This window comes from Pogoniulus pusillus, chromosome 4, assembly GCF_015220805.1.
Source record: "Pogoniulus pusillus isolate bPogPus1 chromosome 4, bPogPus1.pri, whole genome shotgun sequence".
NCBI classification, from domain to species: Eukaryota; Metazoa; Chordata; class Aves; order Piciformes; family Lybiidae; genus Pogoniulus; species Pogoniulus pusillus.
This window is the reverse complement of record NC_087267.1, coordinates 4,568,014-4,590,899: the sequence shown is the minus strand read 5'-3', so window position 1 is coordinate 4,590,899 and position 22,886 is coordinate 4,568,014. Positions and strand designations below refer to the sequence as shown.

General features: G+C 41.6%; 1 protein-coding gene across 7 annotated transcripts in view; it reads left to right on the top strand.

Annotated features, from left to right (window-relative positions):
- The window catches only part of PTPRZ1 (protein tyrosine phosphatase receptor type Z1), a 145,762-nt gene that overhangs the window by 34,931 nt on the left and 87,945 nt on the right, over positions 1–22,886 (top strand). For all 7 annotated transcript variants that reach the window (XM_064142012.1, XM_064142010.1, XM_064142011.1 and 4 more), the window contains exon 2: positions 5,272–5,337. In XM_064142012.1, coding sequence (XP_063998082.1) covers positions 5,272–5,337 — 66 coding nt within the window. The remainder of the gene's footprint in view (positions 1–5,271; positions 5,338–22,886) is intronic.

Here is a 22,886-nt window from a genome sequence, read left to right as displayed (position 1 = left end):
AAGTCTGAGCTACCTCACTTTATTTGAATGAACTGTGTCTAAGAATTCATATTTAGGCATATATCAGTGCATGCATCTCGATAGCCTTCAGTGGAGTTGGGCCATTTTGTGTGGTGGAAAATGTGAACTTGGGTAAATAGCCTTTTTTCACAGAGTGTCTGGGCAAGTACAGTATATATTTGAATATGAAGTTTAAAACTCCATTTGCTAGTTCAAGCCACTTATCTGATAAACAGTTTCTGGCAACAACCAGTAGCAAATTCTTTGTCGAGTGCATTAAAATAGGTCAAATATGCCATGAGGATTTCCTAGTATAATCCTCCTAATTTCATCAGTGGACTTAGTGAGCCAAAATGATGTCACTGTTTAAGTGTTTGTGGATTTCTCCTTCACAGGATTTTAAAACTCTTTTCCACACCTGTGTAAGTTTCTCACGTTCACAGCTTCCAGTTCCTGCAGTCAGCAATGGGATTGCACATAGCAGAGATCTCATGAGACACATTTTGTCTTAAACAAGACCTTCTGTATTTCTCAAAGAGAAAATTGTAACATATTTTTACTGACGTTTCTTTCTGGCATCCCATGAGTTCCTGTGCTCTTCTTTGGCCTAAGAAGTACGGGTTGCATCCTGCCCATGTAAATAGATATTCCCATCAGTTTTAATACCAACGTAGCCTTTATCTCCGTGACTGTAGTACGTTGTCGTTAGCCACTTACATTAGATAAGTGCTTATGACCTTAAAATCTATCCTCTTTGCTGCCAGATGAGATTTTGAGACAGGAGGAAATTGAGTGACACATGGCTTCCCAGGAATAGACTGTGCTGGAACCTAATTTTTTGGTTAATAATGCCTACCCTTGTGCTGCATGCAAGATATCATGGCTCATTTGTAGACATCCTCGAAAATTTAGACACTCCTAAATGTGTTACCACTTCAAGCTGGGGACAGAGTGGCTGAAGAGCAGCCAGGAACAAAGGGAGATGAGGGTACTGGTAGATAATAGGCCAAATGTGAGCCCGTAGTGTGCCCAGGTGGCCAAGAGAGCCAATGGCATCCTGGCCTGCATCAGGAGCAGTGTGGCCAGTAGGACAAGGGAGGTTATTTTGCCCCTGTACTCAGCACTGGTCAGGCCACACCTTGAGTGCTGTGTCCAGTTCTGGGCTCCTCAATTCAAGAGAGATGTTGAGGTGCTGGAACATGTCCAGAGAAGGGCAACAAAGCTGGTGAGGGGCCTGGAACACAAACCCTATGAGGAGAGGCTGAGGGAGCTGGGGGTGTGCAGCCTGGAGAAGAGGAGGCTCAGGGGTGACCTCATTGCTGTCTACAACTACCTGAAGGGAGGCTGTAGCCAGGTGGGGGTTGGTCCCTTCTTCCAGGCACCCAGCAATAGAACAAGGGGACACAGTCTCAAGTTGTGCTGGGGAGGTCTAGGCTGGATGTTAGGAGGAAGTTCTTGCCAGAGAGAGTGATTGGCTTTGGAAGGGGCTGCCCCGGGAGGTGGTGGAGTCATCATCCCTGGGGGTGTTCAAGAAAAGGCTGCATAAGGTACTCGCTGCCATGGTCCAGTTGAGTGGCTAGGGCTGGGTGCTAGATTGGACTGGATGCTCTTGGAGGTCTCTTCCAACCTGGTTGATTCTATGATTCCTGTAAATAAGTCATCTTGATGCTCATTGCAGTGTCCCCAAACATACTGCCTCTGGCACTGTCTTTGGAATATAATTTTGTACCAAGGCTTAGGAGGAGGCTCTCAGGTGGATACTTGGGCCTTGTTGCCTCAGGATCTCCGAGAGGATTTTCCCTGTCATAATGCAGAGGTTCAAGATCCCATTTTCACTCTTCTGAGTCATTTTCCTGACAGAGTGCCAAATCAAGAGCTTCTGTTAATATTAAAGCTCTTAATTTTTTATCTTTACATATGAATGCACATTGAGGATCAGAATGTTTCATTCGTTGTGGTAAATCAAAAGCAACTCAACCCAAGCCAAGTGCAAAAGGAATATCAGAAGAATACCTGGATGGTACTTTTTAAAGAAGGATAAAAATCTGCAAGATCACGAACACATATTTTCTGTCTGCCTCTGTGACTGAACATGAAAGGAGGCCAGCCACAAATCAGCGAGTGCCTCTGCCACTCATCAGCAGGGGAGCATTTGCTACCATCACTCCTGACTTCAGGCGTCTCAAGCACTCGTTTGCACACTGTTGGGAGAGAGTATGAAAGGAAACCAGTCTCACAGCTTCAGGCAGAAAACTTTGTCTTTGAAGGAGTGTAGAAAAGGGAAACAAAAAAGCACTTAATGGTATCTTGTATGTCTCCTTGACAGACATAGAAAGATAGCCATAAAACTCTTTAAAACGTGATTCCACAACTGAGCTGCCTTGTTCTGTGAACAAACCAACAATCTGAAGAAACATAATTAACAACTTCCTGGAAGCAGAAGAAAACATTAAGGAGTTTTTTCTTTGCAATGCAGTACCTCGACCAGCAAAATTAGGACTATTTTAGGCACAGGCTGGAGGTGGTCAGACAGTGTCACATGAGTTAGGCTGACTGTAAGGCTGCTCAAGTATCATGCATATAATCCACATGTAAGTCCCCAGATTTGACACCAGTTTTGCCTTCTCTTTTGTGAAGATACTGTCATAGAATCATAGAATCAACCAGGTTGGAAGAGACCTCCAAGATCATCCAGTCCAACCTAGCACCCAGCCCTATCCAGTCAACTAGATCATGGCACTAAGTGCCTCATCCAGCCTTTTCTTGAAGACCCCCAGGGACGGTGCCTCCACCACCTCCCTGGGCAGCCCATTCCAATGGGCAATCACTCTCTCTGTGAAGAACTTCTTCCTAATATCCAGCCTATACCTCCCCTGGCACAACTTGAGACTGTGTCCCCTTGTTCTATTGCTGGTTGCCTGGGAGAAGAGGCCACCCCCCACCTGGCTACAATGCCCCTGTCATTGTTACTATATTGATTTAAATTAAATGTAAGGAATTTAAATACAGTCATTAGACACAAACACTTGATGTCATGCGCCATGAGCAACAGGGCTGTCATTTTGTTAACTCTTAATACATTTTTCGTTAGTTATCTCGTTACAAGAATGACTTGCAGCTGAGCTCTGCACTGTTAACCTGGTCAGCACTCACAGCTGACACAGCAGCGCTTTATGGGATGCACGCACGTGTTTTGCAAGAGCAATTCACGTGAATAGCTCAAGGGAGGAATTGCTGCATTTACTTACCCTCATGGACTCGCACACAGCTTTTCTCTCACACCCATGCTAACTTTGGCTCTCCAGTCGGTTCCTTCCTCAAGTGTAATTTTGCCACGTTATTTGTAATGGAAAGAGGCAAGACCAAACCCACTGACAACCCGTGCAAATGTGAGAAGGGGCAAAGCTCTGAGCATGCTTCTGTGAAGGGGCTGAGAGAGCACAACTGGTTAGTAACAAAGGAAAGAAGGTGCATGAACTCCTGATGTCTCCTGGCATTTATAAAGACTTTCTGTAAGATTTAGTGGGTCTATAAGCGTACAATGCACCAAAAAAAGTGAACTTTGCCCCTTTTCTTTCGTGCTCATTGAGGCTGTTACTCCTTGTCCATCAGCCCTCCGTGTGGAATTTAAAAAGTGGCTTGAAAGATCTCACGCCCAGTCCCTGCTTAGTTAGCATGTGAATGCTCAGCTGGTTGTTAGGAGCAGCAATTAGGAGCACAATGCATCAAGGAAGAAACTGGAGACAACTAACACCTGTGAATCTGAACTTAAACAGGTTTTTTTTACGTAATTAATTAGAGGAGCGGGCACAAGGCACACTGCCTTCAAAACGTGGTCTAAAGACAATGCTGCTGCGTGTAAGTCCCTTTTCCAGTGCCGTTATTTTCATGTGAGGTTTGATCTTTTTATGAATGTCTTGGTCGTGAGTGAGTGTAGATGTGTCGCGAGTGGATGTTTTTTGCGGGGAGGGAGAAAGGAAAGAGAAAAATATTTAAGGGCAATTGGGAATTTCATGGAGGGAGGTCTAAGTCCTGATGAAGTTGCTAAAACGTGGACTAAAGGCCGTTTGAGCTGATCCTCTAGCTCAGACATAGGGGAGAGATGAACATTCCAGGGATAGGCCACATAAATGGCAACAATAGATAAATTAATATAATTTCATTGGCGCATCAAGAACTTAATGTCTAGAAGCACAGTTTGTTCTGCCCCTTCTCCCGCTGGCTTCGGCTGCTGCAGCTTCGCCTATCTTCCCCGGCTGCTGTTTTGGCTGCTGCTGCTTCTGCTGCTTCGCCGCCGCTTGACCCCTCCCCCATCTCCCTTAAGGTTATTGTATTGGTTTTTTTTCCCCTTCCTTCCTTCTCTAGTTATTGTTTCTCTTTACATTGTTATACTATAAGAAAACACAATTTCATCTTTCCCTGACTTTCAAAAAAAGGATGGGTAGCAGCAAATCATTGTAAGACCCGGAAAATTTCTAACCTTGCATATGGCGATTATGGTTTAACATCCTGTGATCAGCACTGCATGCTTTCTTGTGTTAAAGAAAGGTAAACGGATACTGTGGAACTCATTAAGTAGCATTTATATTGCAGAGTGTGAGCAGAATTCTATGGTGTCTTCTCAGGGCAACAATCTGTATGTGTGCTCAATATACTCCTATGCAATTATTTCTTAAATAGGTAAGGTGCTTCTCTTAACGGTATTTAATGAAGCTTCTTAACATTGTGACTCTTCAAATGACAGTCTCAAAATCCTGTATCTGCAATTTACATATATTAATAAGTATTAGGGGGCATAGTAGTCTATTTGCACACATGAATAGTGTTGCTAGAGGTGCACTGGCATAAAAAGGATAACAGTGAAGGTTTTTCAGTAGTCAGAATAAATCAGCAGATATTTTTACAGTTAGGTATTTCTCTCTAGAGAAGTACAGTGTCATTAAAATGTATCTAATATCTAACTTTGTCCCTACATCCAGCTTATGGAGGTGCAAGTAACTGCACATACTTCAGGTATAAGCATCACAGAACATGCCTTTTTGAAAGGAGAGTTGTATGAATTGTAAAAGGAAAAGCATCATTGTGATGAAAAGTTGGGGAGAGGAGGAAGAAATGAAGGTCTGCTTACTTTTTGAGGTCTACGATCAGAACAAAGCAAAGTCATCAGTAATTAAAAGAGTGATATCTTGTTAGAGGGGGATGTGTCATCTACACTTTGTGTTCCTGTTTGGCCTTTGGTTTTTATGTTTTGATTTCACTGCTTTTTTGTAGATTTGGTGTACGGATACTACAGACAACAGCGGAAATTGATTGAAGAGATTGATTGGTCATATACTGGTAAGCAAAACTGTACTGAGGAACTTACTTTGCTTTGGTATTTTCGTGTTCATTGTCACTTCAAGACTTCTTTGAGCCTGTATAGCATTTACTCTATGCCTGAACACTTGCTAAAGTAAAAACGTAGGAAATGGGATCTGAACTACTGCAGGAATTCTACAGCAGGAGAGACTATTTGCATTTCTTAATCTGTTACTCTTTGAAATAGAAAGTCCTCATCCTTAAAACCTTAACCTGAGACATGACTGACTTGATGAAAGCTGGGCCCATACAATGTTAGCTGCTCATTTATTGTCCAAATATTGCTGTTCTGGAAAGTTTTAAAAGTAGACACAAAGGCTGAAAGAAGGCACAGCACATTGTGTGGGTAACAACGTACCCATATACTGCACTTCTGCACTTTGCTTATGAACACCTGATCGTGCTTTCCAGGTCTCATGTTGATTCCCAAACAATCTATCCTTTGGGCTCTCTCATTTGCATGAGTAAGAAAGATACATTCTTAAATTCTGCATGACCTTAGACTCATGAAAGGACTGTGGGAAATTCACAATTAGCTTCCTAGATTCTTCTGCAAAATAGTCACTTTCAACAATACTGAAAAGGATTTTTTTTCCTACATGGTAGGCTTATTTTACCCAGAAGGACTTTCTGAGGGTGTGAGCAGACTATCTTACACTTTTAATTATTTAAGTTAGCTTTTCAAAAAACAATCCATGACAAGAAATAGAGAGTGTCAAGTTTCAGTCTTTCATTTATTTGATGCAAGATGTGTTCCTGTAGTTAAAGAAAGTTCCATCATTCTTTTTTCTTTCTCTCACTTATTCTCATTTTTGAAATGGTCTTTGTGTTCCAGGGTAAAATGTATCTAACAAGTTTTGAGCCTTGAGAGAGTTGAAACAGCCTAGTTATAAACCCTTCAAAATTAGATTTATAATGAAAACTCCCACTTAGACACATTGCACTGCAAAACCCAAACATAAGATCAATCAAAATAATATTTTGCATGCAAAATCCATCCATTTTTAATATTGTAGTTAAAGAATTACAAGTAACCAGAAAGCAATTTATGAGCTTACTCTAAAGAATAGCAAATGCTTTCTGCATAGGTTATCAGAGCACAAAACTCTCCCCTGGTGTGCAGAGAGCACCCACTCGCTGCACAGCTGTTGCAGCAGCCACAGGTCACGTTTGTGGATGTTTTGGATGGCAAACCAGCACAGACTCTGCAGGCCACAGGATCCAGACCTGTTGGTTCTCTCCCTTAACACGTGAGATAGCCTTCATGTACTCGTATCAATTCTTGTGCCTTAACCTAGGGATTCTACTATTGCCAGAGCCTTTCTGCCCATCCAGACCTATACAGCCAGGTGCATGTGGTGTGTATGAGGGTGGCTGAATTTGAGAGGAGTCCTGCCCAGCACTGTGCAGCCCCCTTCACAAGAGAGGCATCCTGCCAAAGCAGTGTCCTATCCCTGCTCTCGTCACTTCCCCAGGTCCTCTGTTACATGGGCTCCATGTGGCCCCAGTACTCATAACATAGCTGTCTCCACAGGTGGTCAGACATGGTTTCAGAGTTTAAGGTGGGGTGGGCTGTATATAAATTGGTGCTTATTGCTGACAGCTGCAGTATGAGCCACCTGGTGTGTAGTGCTTTCCTGAAACACCAGGTACCCAGGTCATGGCATAAAGGGAATGCATGAATTCAGCTTTCACATTCAGTCTTAGTGAACGTGAGGAAAAAGTGCAAATTTTAACATTGTGTGTTGGAGGCACAAGTCTGCAGGCTGAGACATATTGGCTTTGATGTTACTGATTTATAATAATTTATTTTAATATTATTTATTTATAGGGTAAACAATGTCAGGTAATGTGTGTATAACTAAACCTAGCTCAGACTTCAGTGTTTGAGGCATAAAGCAACATGCACGTTCCTGAATGGATGACCTATGCTTTGTCAGTACATCCTTTCCTCAGAAATCACTTACATTCCTGTGCCATATAACCTGCTTACTGAAAGACCTGAAAAATTAGCCTCTGTGTGCCAGAAAAGTGTTATGAGTGGGCCTGGGGATGTGGCAACCATAGAGTTTAATCCACCATAAATAAGAAAAATCTAACTGATTTGGTAAACTAAACTAAGTTTGAGCAGATGTGATTTTCTATATCAAATAAGACATTTCAGATACATTAGCCAGAGCAGGTCAGCGCATACCTTTACTGGTATGGTGCTGTGTGATGAAATGGAACTGAAGAAATAACCTGAATCTTTCATGCTGAAATCATGCAAATTTGGAAGATGAAATATCAGATTTTTAAGTCTTGGATAGATGTCTAATGAAGACATGTTACTGGAAACGTTTTGTAGTACTTTTAAGGACTCTGCTTTAAGCCATAGACACTTTTGAAAGCATGATTTATTTTTTTGTCCTGTTTTTGCATGTGTTCACATAAACAAGTGCAGTGTTAAGTGGAAGATACAATTGCCCATTACAGATGCATCCATTTTTCTTTTCAGGGATAAGTGGCTCCTGAAGTTAACCAATTGTAGAATTACTTTAACAACCTTTCATTGTATTTTTCATTAGAACAGAGATATAAATGAAAATTTGATGTTACCATTAATATGGCAAACGATTTCATATACTAAAAATTACTCCAACCAGTTTTGTTGTAGAAAAAGCAAGTGTGCTGAGAAAGTCGATATCCAAATTCACTTACATAACAATTGATGAGCACAGATCATTTAGACACTACTTAGCTGCCCTGCCCCCCAAGGTTAGGCAATCACATAGTGTTTCAAACCATAATGTGAGCAGTATGGGCTTCAATTGCATCATAAAGATGAAAGATTAATTTTTATTGATGCTGTATGTATCTGCTTTTTTATTTTACCAGAAGAAACGACACAATGCTGCATTTTGTTGTTTGTGTTTGGGCTTTTTTAACCAGGCTGGTTGACAGTAGTGCATGGAAGCTCCAGATCTGAATGTTCACATAAGGAATTAAGAATTATCAAATGATAGCACTAAGAAGATTTTAATATTCCTTGTTCACAAAAAACAAGTTATGTGGTTTAGGGGAGAAAACCAGAGCTGAATTCAGTTAAAAGCAAGAAATTCTAAACAGCCTTCCAGGAATTTGAAAAGTTAAGGGGTTTGAAAATTGAATTTACAGTGTAAATGAATAGCACAGCCAGTTTAGTGATTCTTTGCCTCATCATTCAGGAATTTTAAGTTCAGTTCGTGCTGCCATTCATTATGTGATATGCTAGTACACAATTGCCTTATAAATAAGGCAATTCTGATCTCGAGGAAGGGGTAATTTTAGTATAAACTGTTGGGTCTCTGGGTATTAAAAGAACAGTTTTGTTATTTGCAAGCAGACTGTGAATTGTATTTCATTTTTCTCTGGGGAAAATCACAAAATAATGTAGGTTTAAAGGGGCCCTTTGAGGAGAGACTTATTTCAACTTCCTGCTCAAAGCAGACCAAGCTTTATAGCTGAAGCATGTTGCTCAGATCTAGCCCAGCAGAGTATTGAAAATTTCCAAGGAGGGAGATGCTGCAGCCTGGGCAGTGTGTTGTCATTTTGAAGATTTGATTTTGGTTTTTTTTTTCATTTATACAACTGCAGTATCTTGTGTTGCAACTTGTGACCCTCTTGCCCCTTACCTGTGCACTTGGCAGAACAGCAGATTTCAGCTAGATTCCCTCATCTCCAGCCTCAGCAAACTTAGATGCTTGGGTCCATCCTTCTAGGTCATGTACTTCAAACTCCTGGCTCTTGGTTTGTTATTTTTCTTTTCATGTTGGGTTGTGGAGGAAATCAAAACTGAGCTTTGCATTCTTGATGTCACTTCACCTCTGTGCAGTAGAGAGAAATAGTCACTTCCACGGTAACAGTTGCAAAATATAATGTCTTGCTGGTTTTGCTTCCACTTAAATATTGAACTACTCTTGTTAAGCTTAAAATTGTTGTCAATCTGTGTGTGGTTCAATGCCTCCTGTTGATATCCCCCCAGTTTATCACTCCCCATTACTATTTACATGAATAAAACTTTGTTGTCATTTGAAAGGCTGTTTTTGTCACACCATGTCCTGGAAATTTGCACTGTTGGCTTCAAATATTTTGGCTCAGAGTGAAAATGGTCTGATTTCCACTGGTACTGAGAAAATAATTCTCTTTCTTGCCCAAACAGGGTGTAATGCTCTGATTTCAAATACTGTTCTAGCTTCTTGCAGTACTGATGAGATTCTACTGCAAAGTCACTGTTGATAAAATTTATGGAAAAGTAGGTTGTTGCTTGTATCCATGATAATTTACAGGGATATTTTGTTTTTCACCCAGTGCTGATCCTTACTCACTTTTTAGTCTATCTCAGCTGTGGCTCATGAGAATTATTTTAACATTTGTAGCTAATTCTACTTCAAAAAACCTCTGCTGCTTCTCTTATCCCACAGTTAGATCCAGGTGTAGTGGAAAGATGCAGTCTCTTTTCTCATCTTCACCCTGTGTCCTTGCTCAGCACAGTCCTCTTGCTGGGAGAATGAACACAGACAGGCATAAAGGCATTGCTTTCTGCCCTGCAGCTGCAGTGGAGAAGAAACTGTGTTGAAAAGCATTTGTGTGGGTGGGCACCCATGCATGCTTGTTGTGAGAGAGCTCTAGGAGCAGAGCAAAGGGAGCTAAAGAGTAGAGGTGCAGGGTCTGGATCTTATCTATTGCAGGCCAGGGTGTAATGTGATAGAGGAGCCATTTTATAAGACAAATCCTGATAATCAGGCTGTATGGTTGAGGAGGCAGCAGCAGGAGGCTGCTGGAGGAGGGATCCAGGAAATGCATGCTGAACCAATAGATTTAACAAAGTGTTCTATTAAACCAAACTGAAAGGCCTCCAAGAGACCCTTGGCCAAAAGGTGATGAAACCTCCTGCCTTCACTGGCTGTATGAAACTATGTGCTGAGGAGATGATGCATAGCATAAAATCATAGCATCATTAAGGCTGGAAAAAAAAATCTCTGTGATCATCAAGTCCAGCATCAACCAAAATCACTATGCCCACTAAACCACGTCCTGATGTTCACTACATTAAGTTCACTTTTTTATTCTTCTTTTTTCCTTGTTTTTTTTTCTTGCTAATTAACTGCCATGGCAGTTTCAGCACAGCTTTGTGACATTATCTGGTCTTTTTTATAATCTTCTATGAAATAAATCACTTTGTGCTTTATATTTCCCAAGTGTAGTCACAAATGATGTGGGTAATAAAGAAATACCTACGGAGAGATATTGAGATGCTTGAGCGTGTCCAGAGAAGGGCAACGAGGCTGGTGAGAGGCCTTGAGCACAGCCCTACGAGGAGAGGCTGAGGGAGCTGGGATTGGTTAGCCTGGAGAAGAGGAGGCTCAGGGGAGACCTTAATGCTGTCTACAACTACCTGAAGGGTGGTTGTGGCCAGGAGGAGGTTGCTCTCTTCTCTCAGGTGGCCAGCACCAGAACGAGAGGGCACAGCCTCAAGCTATGCCAGGGGAAATTTAGGCTTGAGGTGAGGAGAAAGTTCTTCACTGAGAGAGTCATTGGCTACTGGAATGGGCTGCCTGGGGAGGTGGTGGAGTCGCCATCCCTGGAGCTGTTCACGGCAGGATTGGACGTGGCACTTGGTGCCATGGTGTAGCCTTGAGCTCTGTGGTATAGGGTTGGACTTGATGATCTATGAGGTCTCTTCCAACCTTGGTGATACTGTGATACTGTATGTGTGATACTGTTATTGGGCCCTGTCACTCCTCCTGTGAGTGAGCCAGCATAAGAAGTCAAAACAGCATGCATTCTTTTATTAACTCCTATCAAAATAGTTCTACAGAGTGTCTTTTTCTTTTTAGCAGGGCTTCTGCTTCAGAGGATACCATACGGTTCCTCGCATCACAGTTCATTACATGTATTTACATACTTATGGTTTGAGGCTTTTGTCACTAGATTCAGAGGCTTGTTAATTAAAAGCCCTGTTACATTATTGTGGTTTTGACAAGGCTGATTCAGCAACAGAACTTGACAGTGTTACACATCCATTCACATCAAATAGACAAGGTGTCCTGAAGTGGGAAGCTGCTTGGTGGCGTTGCTGGCCATAGAGAAATCACTCTTAAGATATACCAGTGTACAGAATCAACAACACAGAGCATGTTGTTTAACACAAAGAAGAGAATTATTCAGTATATTTAAGATTTTGAATTCTGACAAAGTGATACAGTTTAGATGAGCTTGTTTCAAGCATCCTTTCTTTTCAATCAAGAGAGCTAATCTTTGAACAGGGAGTGGATGCTAGCAGCAAAGTGCAGTTTAGCTCTTTATTTATAGGATAAACAGTGGAAAATTGTCACAAAGATTTTGGGGAGTAGGTGGGAGAACTGGACATGATATTCATGGCCATTTCCAAGTTGGATGCTTAAAGGACAGATATGAAGAACTGCATGTTGGCATTCCTGTTTGAGTGATCACTGGTAAAATGATAGCATTTTTCTTTCATTAAAGATTTAAGTGATCTATTTGCCAGAATTTCCCGATAAGGAATTCTTGATAAGACTGGTTCCTTCCTCTGTTGTACTCCTTGAATGCTGCAAACAAAGGAAACATCTGGGTCATTATGAGAAATTGCACAGCATCTCATTCCAAGCACCAGTGAGATTATTCAAATGCAGGAAGGTTGGCTTCTGAAGTATGGAAATGAAAACATGTGGTATTTGCACAGTGTCCCTGCTGATTTGATGAGGTCTAGCCAGGGGTCAGAAAGAAGTAGAGACTACCTGTTAAGTAAATGTGTTTGTAGGTTAAAAACTTTCTAGGAGTGCTGCCATTGGGAATGCACCAAAGTAAAACGAAATGAAGCAGATTGCAGATATCTCACCACGGACTACAGCTTCTAGTTAAGCCTCTTTGCCCTTCAAAATGATCATAGAAGTATCCTCATGCATAAACTACTCCATGATTGCTCATTTCCAAGTGCATTCAATCTGTACTGCAGTGTAAAGGATTATATTCTTGAGGACTTGCTCACAAAATACACAGATTGAGATCATCAGCACCTCCATACCAGTATGATTTATGTATATGTAAAGTTTAGAAACCAACAAATAATTCTCCCACTGCTTATGGATACAGAAGGCATTGTTTTACTCACCTCCTGCAGCCTGTTTGTTAACAACTTTCTTACACAGTCTCAAGTTGTGCCGGGGAAAGTACAGGCTGGATGTTAGGAGGAAGTTCTTCACAGAGGGAATGATTGGCATTGGAATGGGCTGCTCAGGGAGGTGGTGGAGGCACCGTCCGTGGAGGTGTTCAAGCAAAGCCTGGATGAGGCACTTAAAGCCATGATTTAGTTGACTGGATAGGGCTGGGTGCTAGATTGGACTGGATGATCTTGGAGGTCTCTTCCAACCTGGTTGATTCTATGATTCTAATTATTTTTACTCTAAGGCTATTCTGCTGTATTGTTGTTGGAATTAATAATTGATTGTGAATTATGAATCTTAATTTCAGTGTGAATATTATTTTTAATATTAAAAAAATTGGGGAAATTTCCTGCGATTAGTTGGATTTTTGGCCAAAAGGAAGTAGTTGCACAAAGGCTATTTATAAACATGGAATTAAACAGTTTAAACATCTAGAACTTGGAAAATAGGAACTTATTGAGTCTTAGCATTAATTCTAGCATATGTACTCATGACACATTGATCCCTAGGGCAAAAATACAAAATATTCCAGGCAGAGGGAAGGAGAGAATAACAACTGCAGGTTGCTGCGAAGGTGCTGGTGCAAGCTGCAAACACATGGCCAGTGTGATTCCCAGTATAAACAAGCTGCGAATGAAGTGCTGCTCCCGGTGGAGGGTCAGTGCAGAAAGGCAGTTTCTAAATCAGCCCCCCATTAAATACATTGTTTTGAAAATGAAACTGGCCAGTAGGCACTAGCATCATTGGTTTGGCCAATGAATTCAAAGCTTTGTGCCTTGTGTGACCATGAAGGCACGTTGAGGGGCTTGGCTAAAGCTTCTAGCCCTCAATGGAGCTAAACACTCCATTGCTCATCCACTCAACTCCTGGACCCGCAACAGGAGGAGGAGAGCAAGGGTTAAACCAATCTGGCAGGATTTCTGCCCTAGCAGGACGTGTATGTATAACATTTTTGGGTAGATTTTTCCCTAACGCATTCATATCTCATTCAATCAGGTATAGGCAGGTTTCTCATTACTAATATAAGGCAAATAACTCATTCTGTGCAACTCACAACCTTGAGGCTGTTCACAACCCTCCTGTAATGCATTAATTCAATAGAAAACAAATTATTCTAGATGGTTTTCTCCATGGTTCAGTAAGGGTTAAAACAGTCCTCTAAAAGCCATGATTAGACAAGGCTTCATAGTTTGGGAGCTGAGGGAGGAAGAAGATTTACAATAAGAGGAAGAATCCTGAGAATGAGGAGTCAGAAGGAACATGGCTTCCCTTGTTGACAGCAGAAAGCTCTCATGCAGGCTCAGGTGTGCACCTAGAGCACCTAATTTAGCTAAGCAGACCATAGGAAGGGCAACACAGATTTCCATTTCTAAGTTTTGAAAGCTAAGTTACTGTAAGTTAACTAAAACCACATTTTCATGGTTTATTTTGGAATTTCATTTTTCAGTGTTAAATTATCACATTTTTCCCACAAAATAATCAATTTTCCAAAACTTTTTGATTTGGGAAACCAGGGAAAACCATCAGTGGTTCTGTTTTTTAACAAATCTTCATTTGCTGGGAAAACAAACAAAAAGAAAACTCCACCAAACCATAAACCACTAAAAAATCCTGATCTAGAATTAAGTTATAGAAATGGCACTTTCTGTACCACAAGTCTGCCTCTGCCATGTGTAAAACATGTCACCTCATGCTAGAGATAGTAGTAAGCTTCTATTTATCTTTGCATGTTATAGCCAGCTGAGTAAATAACTTGGTGCCTTGTGGAGCATTAGCATGCTCACTCTTACATGGGCCAGGAGGTTGTGCAGGTGTCAAATAGTGCAGTCTCAGCATGTTAGTAATTAACAGCAAAAAAGGTGAATTAGCGAGGGGCAGAAGGAATGGTGTGGTCAGCAGGAGCAGGGAGGTCATTCTGCCCCTGTACTCTGCACTGGTTAGACCACACCTTGAGTACTGTGTTCAGTTCTGGGCCCCCCAGTTTAGGAGGGACATTGAGATGCTTGAGCATGTCCAGAGAAGGGCGACGAGGCTGGTGAGAGGCCTTGAGCACAGCCCTATGAGGAGAGGCTGAGGGAGCTGGGATTGGTTAGCCTGGAGAAGAGGAGGCTCAGGGGAGACCTTATTGCTGTCTACAACTACCTGAGGGGTGGTTGTGGCCAGGGGGAGGTTGCTCTCTTCTCTCAGGTGGCCAGCACCAGAACAAGAGGACACAGCCTCAGGCTGCGCCAGGGGAGATTTAGGCTGGAGGTGAGGAGAAAGTTCTTCACTGAGAGAGTCATTGGACACTGGAATGGGCTGCCCGGGGAGGTGGTGGAGTCGCCGTCCCTGGGGCAATTCAAGGCAAGGTTGGACATGGCACTTGGTGCCATGGTCTAGGCTTGAGCTCTGTGGTAAAGGGTTGGACTTGATGATCTATGAGGTCTCTTCCAACCCTGATGATACTGTGATACTGTGAATTTTTATTTGCACACGGTGTACTTTCTGTCACATTTTCTGTTGGCACATCATTGATGTTCTAAGAAACCTGAATGATACAAGAGTGTTATACAATTTATTAATTCCATTGGGCAGGGCTGCACTAAGAGGATTTCCCAGAGTTTATGTTCTGTTTCTGTACTACAGTAGCGAGCTTTCCACACAATCCAGAAGAAAAAGTGGGCATGTCAAAATGCTGCTTGGACCACAAAGGAAGTATTTAGTCCAAAATTAAGTCTCTGTGCCTCTGTACTTCCTCTTAAATTTCATAGACTCCCCTTCCTTTTGCTTTTTTCTACAATTGTAATATGGATGAAACCATGCTTCCATATTCAAAATCATCCCTTCTTGTGGAGAAAGTCCTGCTGAAAGCTGTCCAAGTCTATAAATGTTCATTTGCAGCAGCCCACAGGACAGCGGCTGTGGCACCATGCATCCACTGGATTTACCAGCTGAACTGTTACCTTGGTTACTTGGCTGCCAGAATCACTGAAGTTTGGTCCTGATCATCTCTTTCAACTCTGAAAGGTGGACAAATCAGGTTTTTTCCTGAAAAGCCAGGTCAGGGCATCTAGCTGCATATGCATTTAGCTAGTACTTGGCAGTGCTTCAACAGTTGTGCTTACAACAAACTCCCTATCTGTCCTGTGGTGGCCTGTGCTCTCTTCCAAGAGTTTTCTTTAAGACAAATTAAACTATGGCTTGATCTGATACTGTCTGACACTGATCCCATTTTGGGAGCCACAGAAGCAATTGTCTGTCTCCTTCCATCCTTTATCACAGACCCTGCATTTGAGACCTAAGCTGTTTTCCCTCTGAATGCGGTGTTTCAGTGTCAGTGCATTCTCTGTCAGTAAGCTTTATCTGATGAAAACTATTTAACCAGAGACAGATATTTAAAATGGAAAAGAAAAGAGAAAGAAAAATCATTTACATGCAAGGACTTGGAAGTTTTTTTTCAAACAACTTGGTATTTTCCAGCTTGTGTAAAGAGTCATTTCAGGGCTTGGGTGCATGGCCATAGACCAACAATAATCATGTTTATTGAGTTACCTGCAAACACACCACAACAAAAAACCCAGCTTGTATTACCCTACCTGAGTTACAGAAAGGGAAAAATAGTAAAAAAAAGTAGTTACCAGAGTATTTAGGGATACTTGGTTAACAGTTTGTTTTTTTTCCTTCAGTTTCAGGATAGAGTGGCTTTTCTGCCTGCTTGTATGTGTTCTGACTAGCTTGCATACATGCAATACAATATGATCAATCTTGGTTTTGTCAACTATGTTTTTTCCCATTGTTTTCTGAGAGGTGAATATCTATGACTGGAGTGGTAGTCAAGGAAAAAATTACATGCAAAGAGGGCTGTTCTTTGTTGTTATTCAAAAGCATCATTTTCAAAGCTAGCTTTCCAGTAGGGTGGTGGTGTGTGTGATCAGAGCACGCTAAATAGGTCCATCCTGTCTTGAATCTGTATTTTACCTGCAACATACCTGTCATAGAATCAACCAGGTTGGAAGAGACCTCCAAGGTCATCCAGGCCAACCTAGCACCCAGCCCTAGCCAGTCAACCAGACCATGGCACTAAGTGCCTCATCCAGGCTTTTCTTGAACACCTCCAGGGACGGTGCCTCCACCACCTCCCTGGGCAGCCCATTCCAATGCCAATCACTCTCTCTGGGAAGAACTTCCTCCTAACATCCAGCCTGTACTTTCCCCAGCACAACTTGAGACTGTGTCCCCTTGTTCTTTTGCTGGTTGCCTGGGAGAAGAGGCCAACCCCCACCTGGCTACAACCTCCATTCAGGTAGTTGTAGGCAGCAATGAGGTCTCCCCTGAGCCTCCTCTTCTCCAGGCTAAACACCCCCAGCTCCCTCAGCCTCTCCTCATAGGGTTTGTGTTCCAGGCCCCTCACCAGATTTGTTGCCCTTCTCTGGACACGTTCCAGCACCTCAACATCTCTCTTGAATTGAGGAGTCCAGAACTGGACACAGTCCTCATGGTGTAGTCTGACCAGTGCTGAGTACAGGGGCAGAATAACCTCCCTTGTCCTACTGACAGAACAGACAGAGGGCCACCAGCACAAACAAGCAATAAAATGTATGTAACATGTTTTCTTGGGGAGGAGGCATATGCTTGAAATAATGCAGCCATCCCTTTTCTTCACCTGTAAGTACTGACCTCACAGATTCAGTACTTAACCACCAAGGAGGTAGATATCTGTACACTTGCTATTTCTAATGTGCTATTGCCATGTGTATCTGATCAGAATGAGAATTCTCATTCTCCTCTGTATAATGGAAACAGTGGTAATTTTTTGCAGTTGTTTGATCATCTGGAGTTCCCTTTGAATTTGTTCTTTTGTCTAGAGAAGTTATGGAGCATGTGCTAAAAAGAGCTTTTCTGGAGGACATCCTGTGCCTTCTCATTCTCATCCTTTCTGTTTGATACTTTTTGACTTACTCCCCTCTCATGGCGTAGCCAAAACTTGTTTCCATTTTGCGTTACAAGATTGTTTTTCCTGCCGTCTAACGATTGTGTAGTTTGGTTGCTGCCTTCTCTGTGCCTTTCATTAGTGTCTGCACGAAGTAACTGTCAGTTTGCCGCTTTATCTGCTGTGTTTCCAGGAGAGACTCTTTCTTCTCCCACGTAACTAGTGAAGAATGAGACGACTGTTTCCTTGACTAACTTGCAGCCTCTCCCAGCTGCATTCTCCTAAATGTCAGAGACACTCTCTAGTGTGGTTACCATGGTGTGTTCACCTGGCATGCCTGCAGAGTTCTCAGAAACCAGCACACCCACGGCATGTTCTGTAGGGACATAGGATGAGGCACTTACCTGATGTATCATGATGAAATAGAACATTAGGAAAGGTGCCTTTTGGTACATGTTCTATGTAAGATTGGATCCAACTTTATAACACAAAACCCATCAATTAATTAAATACATTCTGTTTGTTGCTCTGTTCATGAGGGTGTTGATATACCTATAGGTATGTTACAAGCTACATGTATTGAACCTGCTGATATGCTTGCAAACTCAACAGGTCAGCACATAAATGTAAATGCTGATGAAGAATGGTGAGATCTACCCTGTGGTGTATACTCCTTGACAACTTTCTATAAAAGGATTTGAAGGTGTTTTCTGTTTCCTCATAACTTATTTAATCTGAAACATAGTTATTAGCAACTTCTTTTTTCTTTGATATAGCTTCCTAATGTGAAAGTTGATGCAAATAATATACATCCTGCATCCAGCCTTCAAAAGGAATTAAGTTTTAAACCTCAGGTTGATAGCAACCTGTGGATAGATTTGTAGCTGAAATAGCAATTATTTATATGCCAGAGATTCAGAATGTGGCTTTGAAGTCCCGTATAACTGTGTCATAGAATCATAGAATAGAATCATAGAATCAACCAGGTTGGAAGAGACCTCCAAGATCATCCAGTCCAACCTAGCACCCAGCCCCAGCCAGTCAACCAGACCATGGCACTAAGTGCCCCATCCAGTCCTTTCTTAAACACCCCCAGGGATGGCGACCCCATCACCTCCCTGGGCAGCCCATTCCAATGGCAAAGCTAATGTATGACTGTAGCAAGCCTAGAAAATGAAAAACTTTCACTATTTCCCTTTTACCTCATAGCTCAGGTGTCATAGTATTGTCTCTAAAATGTATAATTCACTTCATAGACAGATTTCAGGCATAAACAGGAATGAATGGCTGTGTTCTAAATAATAAGCTACCATTAAATTCTGTTCCAGTCACTTGTTTCAGGTTAAGATGGTCATATTCTCATCAACAAATAGGTAGACTGGAAACATGTTGGATCATATTCCATTATCATACAGAGAAGAGCTCCAAAATATAGTGTTACTTTGGTGTGCCTCCTTGAGAAATGTTTTATAGAAACAAAATCTCTTCTCCCAGTTGCGTAGCTTCAGCCCTTATAAATTAAATCAGTAGGATTTTCTAGGGTGTTTAAGTTCATTTCATTGAAGTGGTTCAGGTTTGTTGTTTGTTTTGTTTGTTTGTTTGTTTGGTTGGTTTGTTTTTTTTTTTTTTTGTTGAGACCAGATATGAAGTCTCTACCTTCCAGTACCCTGCTGTTACAGGCAATCACACCATCTGACTTTAGCATAAAACTAATTGAACTCTGTTTTAAAAGTAGTTGTGATATATTGCTTCACAGTTCCACTGAGAGGCTATGTCACAAGCTCACTTTTGACTTTCAGACCTTATCTGGACTTAAAAGCTAGCTGTGTTAGCGGGCCACTGAAGTCATCTGGTTCTTCTGATAGAGCTGGTTAGTTTATTTATTTGATTTTTGGAAAGTTCTTTTCTATTGCAAATATTTATCAGCACTGATATCCCTCTCCTGCTTCTTTTCTTTAAAAAGTAAACCAAGATAGTCTAGACCCTTGTCCTCTTCATCATTGCATTAGCATCTTCTTCTCACCCACGGTTCAAGTAAAATTTGTTTGTCTTCAGCGTAGGTGACCAGCATCTCATGCACATAAATGAAGGATAGCAGTGTGCTGCCCCCTTTCTCCTCTGTGGTGGTTTGGGTGTTCCCCGCTCACCCCACACTTTGGAAATCACCCAGACTAGACTCAACCAGCTCTGAAAATTTGAATGAAGCTTATATTTACAGCTAGCACAATATACAAGCAGATATTTACAGTATATACAGTTATAGACAGAAATATACAAGGTGTAAAAGGTAATACAGAAACACAACTCCCCTCCCAGAAACCTGAGTCCCCAGGAGGGGCTCCCAAACACCTTTCCACCTGCCCCAGATGAACTATGTGCAGCACTTTGTGCAGAGACATTCATGCTTTCCTACCTTTACTAGGAGTTGCTTGGTTGGAGCTTCAGAACACACTTGCCTTTCCATGTGTACACAGTCCAAGACTCTTGGACATGGTCCAATTTTCTTTCTCCCCTCTGTTTTCCCTATGATGAGATTCTTATTAGTAACAAAAACTTCCTCTAGCCCGTAAAGGTATGGTTTTACAGATTGCATTGTTGAATTTCATGCCATTTTTACTCCTGCAGTTTTCAAGGTCAGCAGTTCTTCCCATATCACAGGATCATATATACTATGCTGGACCTCCTTGTGGTGGCATGTTTTCACACATCGTGTCATCAGTAGGTGAAATTAGGAGAACTGAGAAGCTCCAGAGTTTCCTGTGCACACATAGCCATGGTACCTCCCATTTACTGCTGATTACTACTTTTCTTCTCTCATATTTACTAAACAAATGAAAGTATTCTTTCTGTCTTCCAAGATACCTGAACTCACATACCAGCTAAACAGCCAGCTATCTTCTCATTCCTGTTCTGCAGACAAGTTCATCCTCACTTTAACTCCGTTGGCTTTGTAAGCAGGAGTCAGTATAAAGAATCATAGAATCAACCAGGTTGGAAGAGACCTTCAAGATCATCCAGTCCAACCTAGCACCCAGCCCTATCCAGTCAACTAGACCATGGCACTAAGTGCCTCAGCCAGGCTTTGCTTGAACACCTCCAGGGATGGTGCCTCCACCACCTCCCTGGGCAGCCCATTCCAATGCCAATCACTCTCTCTGGGAAGAACTTCCTCCTAACATCCAGCCTATGCTTTTCCCGGCACAGCTTGAGACTGTGTCCCCTTGTTCTATTGCTGGTTGCCTGGGAGAAGAGACCACCCCCACCTGGCTACAACCTCCATTCAGGTAGTTGTAGGCAGCAATGAGGTCCCCCCTGAACCTCCTCTTCTCCAGTCTAAACACCCCCAGCTCCCTCAGCCTCTCCTCACAGGGTTTGTGTTCCAGGCCCCTCACCAGCTTTTTTGCCCTTCTCTGGACATGTTCCAGCACCTCAACATCTCTCTTGAATTGAGGAGCCCAGAACTGGACACAGCTCTCAAGGTGTGGCCTGACCAGTGCTGAGTACAGGGGAAGAATAACCTCCCTTTTCCTACTGGCCACACTGTTCCTGATGCAGGCCAGGATGCCATTGGCTCTCTTGGCCACCTGGGCACACTGCTGGCTCATCTTCAGCCAACTATCTATCAGTACCCCCAGGTCCCTTTCCTCCTGGCTGCTTTACAAAATATTCTGCATCCTAGGCAAAATGCCACTTATATTTAAAATTTCTTTCCTGTTCAGGCATCATTACCTTGCAATGATTTATGGTCTTAAAAGCTGGTATGAGTGTAAAAATGTTTGGCAGCTTTATTCTGCTATTACCCACAGACAAATCCCATATTGATAAATTCCTGTGTAAATAACATCTTAATTATTGCCATGCTAGTACTAAATTTTACAACTGCAACTAACTACCTGTATTTAACTTTCAAACTGTAGTCTAAGGATGTGAACTAAAGCCAACTGCAATCAGTGAAAATATATCCCTGAAGTTGAATTTTAATCTCAAATCAGGCTTGACATATAGTTAGCATCAATTTCTGTGGCATTAACATAATTTAAATGTATGGATTTTAGTAGTGATGGAGTGGGTATCAAAAATCCTCAGAAATACATTGTGAATATTTATTCTAATTTCAGTGTATAAAAATTACAAAATCATTATAGCAAAACTAGAAGCATTTGACAATTAGGTGAGGAATCACTCTGTAATACCCAGTGGCAATTAGCTGTCCCTGTGCAGACCCTTCATTATTTTATAAGAGAAATTACAAGCATATTAGCTTGATTCTACAAAGTTGATCATCAGTGAAAATTAATGTTGACATTTAATTGTCCTGAAACTTCATATTTAATATTTCACTAAGATGAATGGCTCAGCTTAGACTTTGAGGAACTGTTGTTCCAGTTTGTAGCAGTACCAGATCCAAATTAGTGTGCATAAGTAAAGCTTATCCTCTACATCCAATAATGACAAAGACTTTAACAAAATGTGTGGTAATATGAAAATAGAAAACAATTTCACAGATCCTATCCTGGTCTGTCCAACAAATCTTATCCTTGGATAGAATATTCTTTAGTACTATCACTAATATCTTGGACGACAGAAGAAACTAATGGCATGTGCAAGTTCATGGAAGACACAATACCAGAATTTGCAAGAATTTTGGGTGACATAATCAAAATTCAAAATCCTCTGGATGAATTGGAGAAATGATCTGAAATCAATCAAATAGAAGTTGTCAATACAATTGTAACAGTATGCACAAAATAATGGAGAAAGAAAATCAAGCATACTGATGCAAAATGAGAACTGTGATTAGGTTAGCTACAATTTCATCTGAATTAACAATATACTGTTGTTGCAAAAAAGGCAATCTCATTTGGAGGTGGATTAACAGAAATGATGTGTAAGGCATGAGAGTCAATTATTCTGCTCTACTTGTCGCTAGGAAGGTCTCAGTTGTATTTGGGCTGCACGCATGTATAAAAGACATTGAGAAATTGAGAAAAGGTCCAGAGAAGAAGCAAAAGGAATGATAGGGGTCTAAGCCCAAAGTCCTTGGAAAAAAGTGAAAGAAACAAGACAGTACAGAAAAGGGAATTGTCATCACAGCCTTCAAGTATTTAACAGCTGTTACAAAGTGATCCTTTACTCTCCATTCCACCAATATGACAAGAGTGAATCAGTTTAATTTGCAGTAGAGAGAATTTAGGTGGAGTATTGGGGGGGGGGGGGGGGAAATTACTGTAAGAATAGCTAAACTTAGGAAGGTAAACTTACTTAAGAAGACTGTGGAATTCCTCTTATTGAAACTCTTAAAAATGGGCAAAGCAAGCATTAGTTAGGGATAGTCTTTATTTAGTCTTGTAATGAAGGAAGAGAGCCACATAACCTTCCACTCGTATGAATCTATGATGCTTTAGGGTAACTGC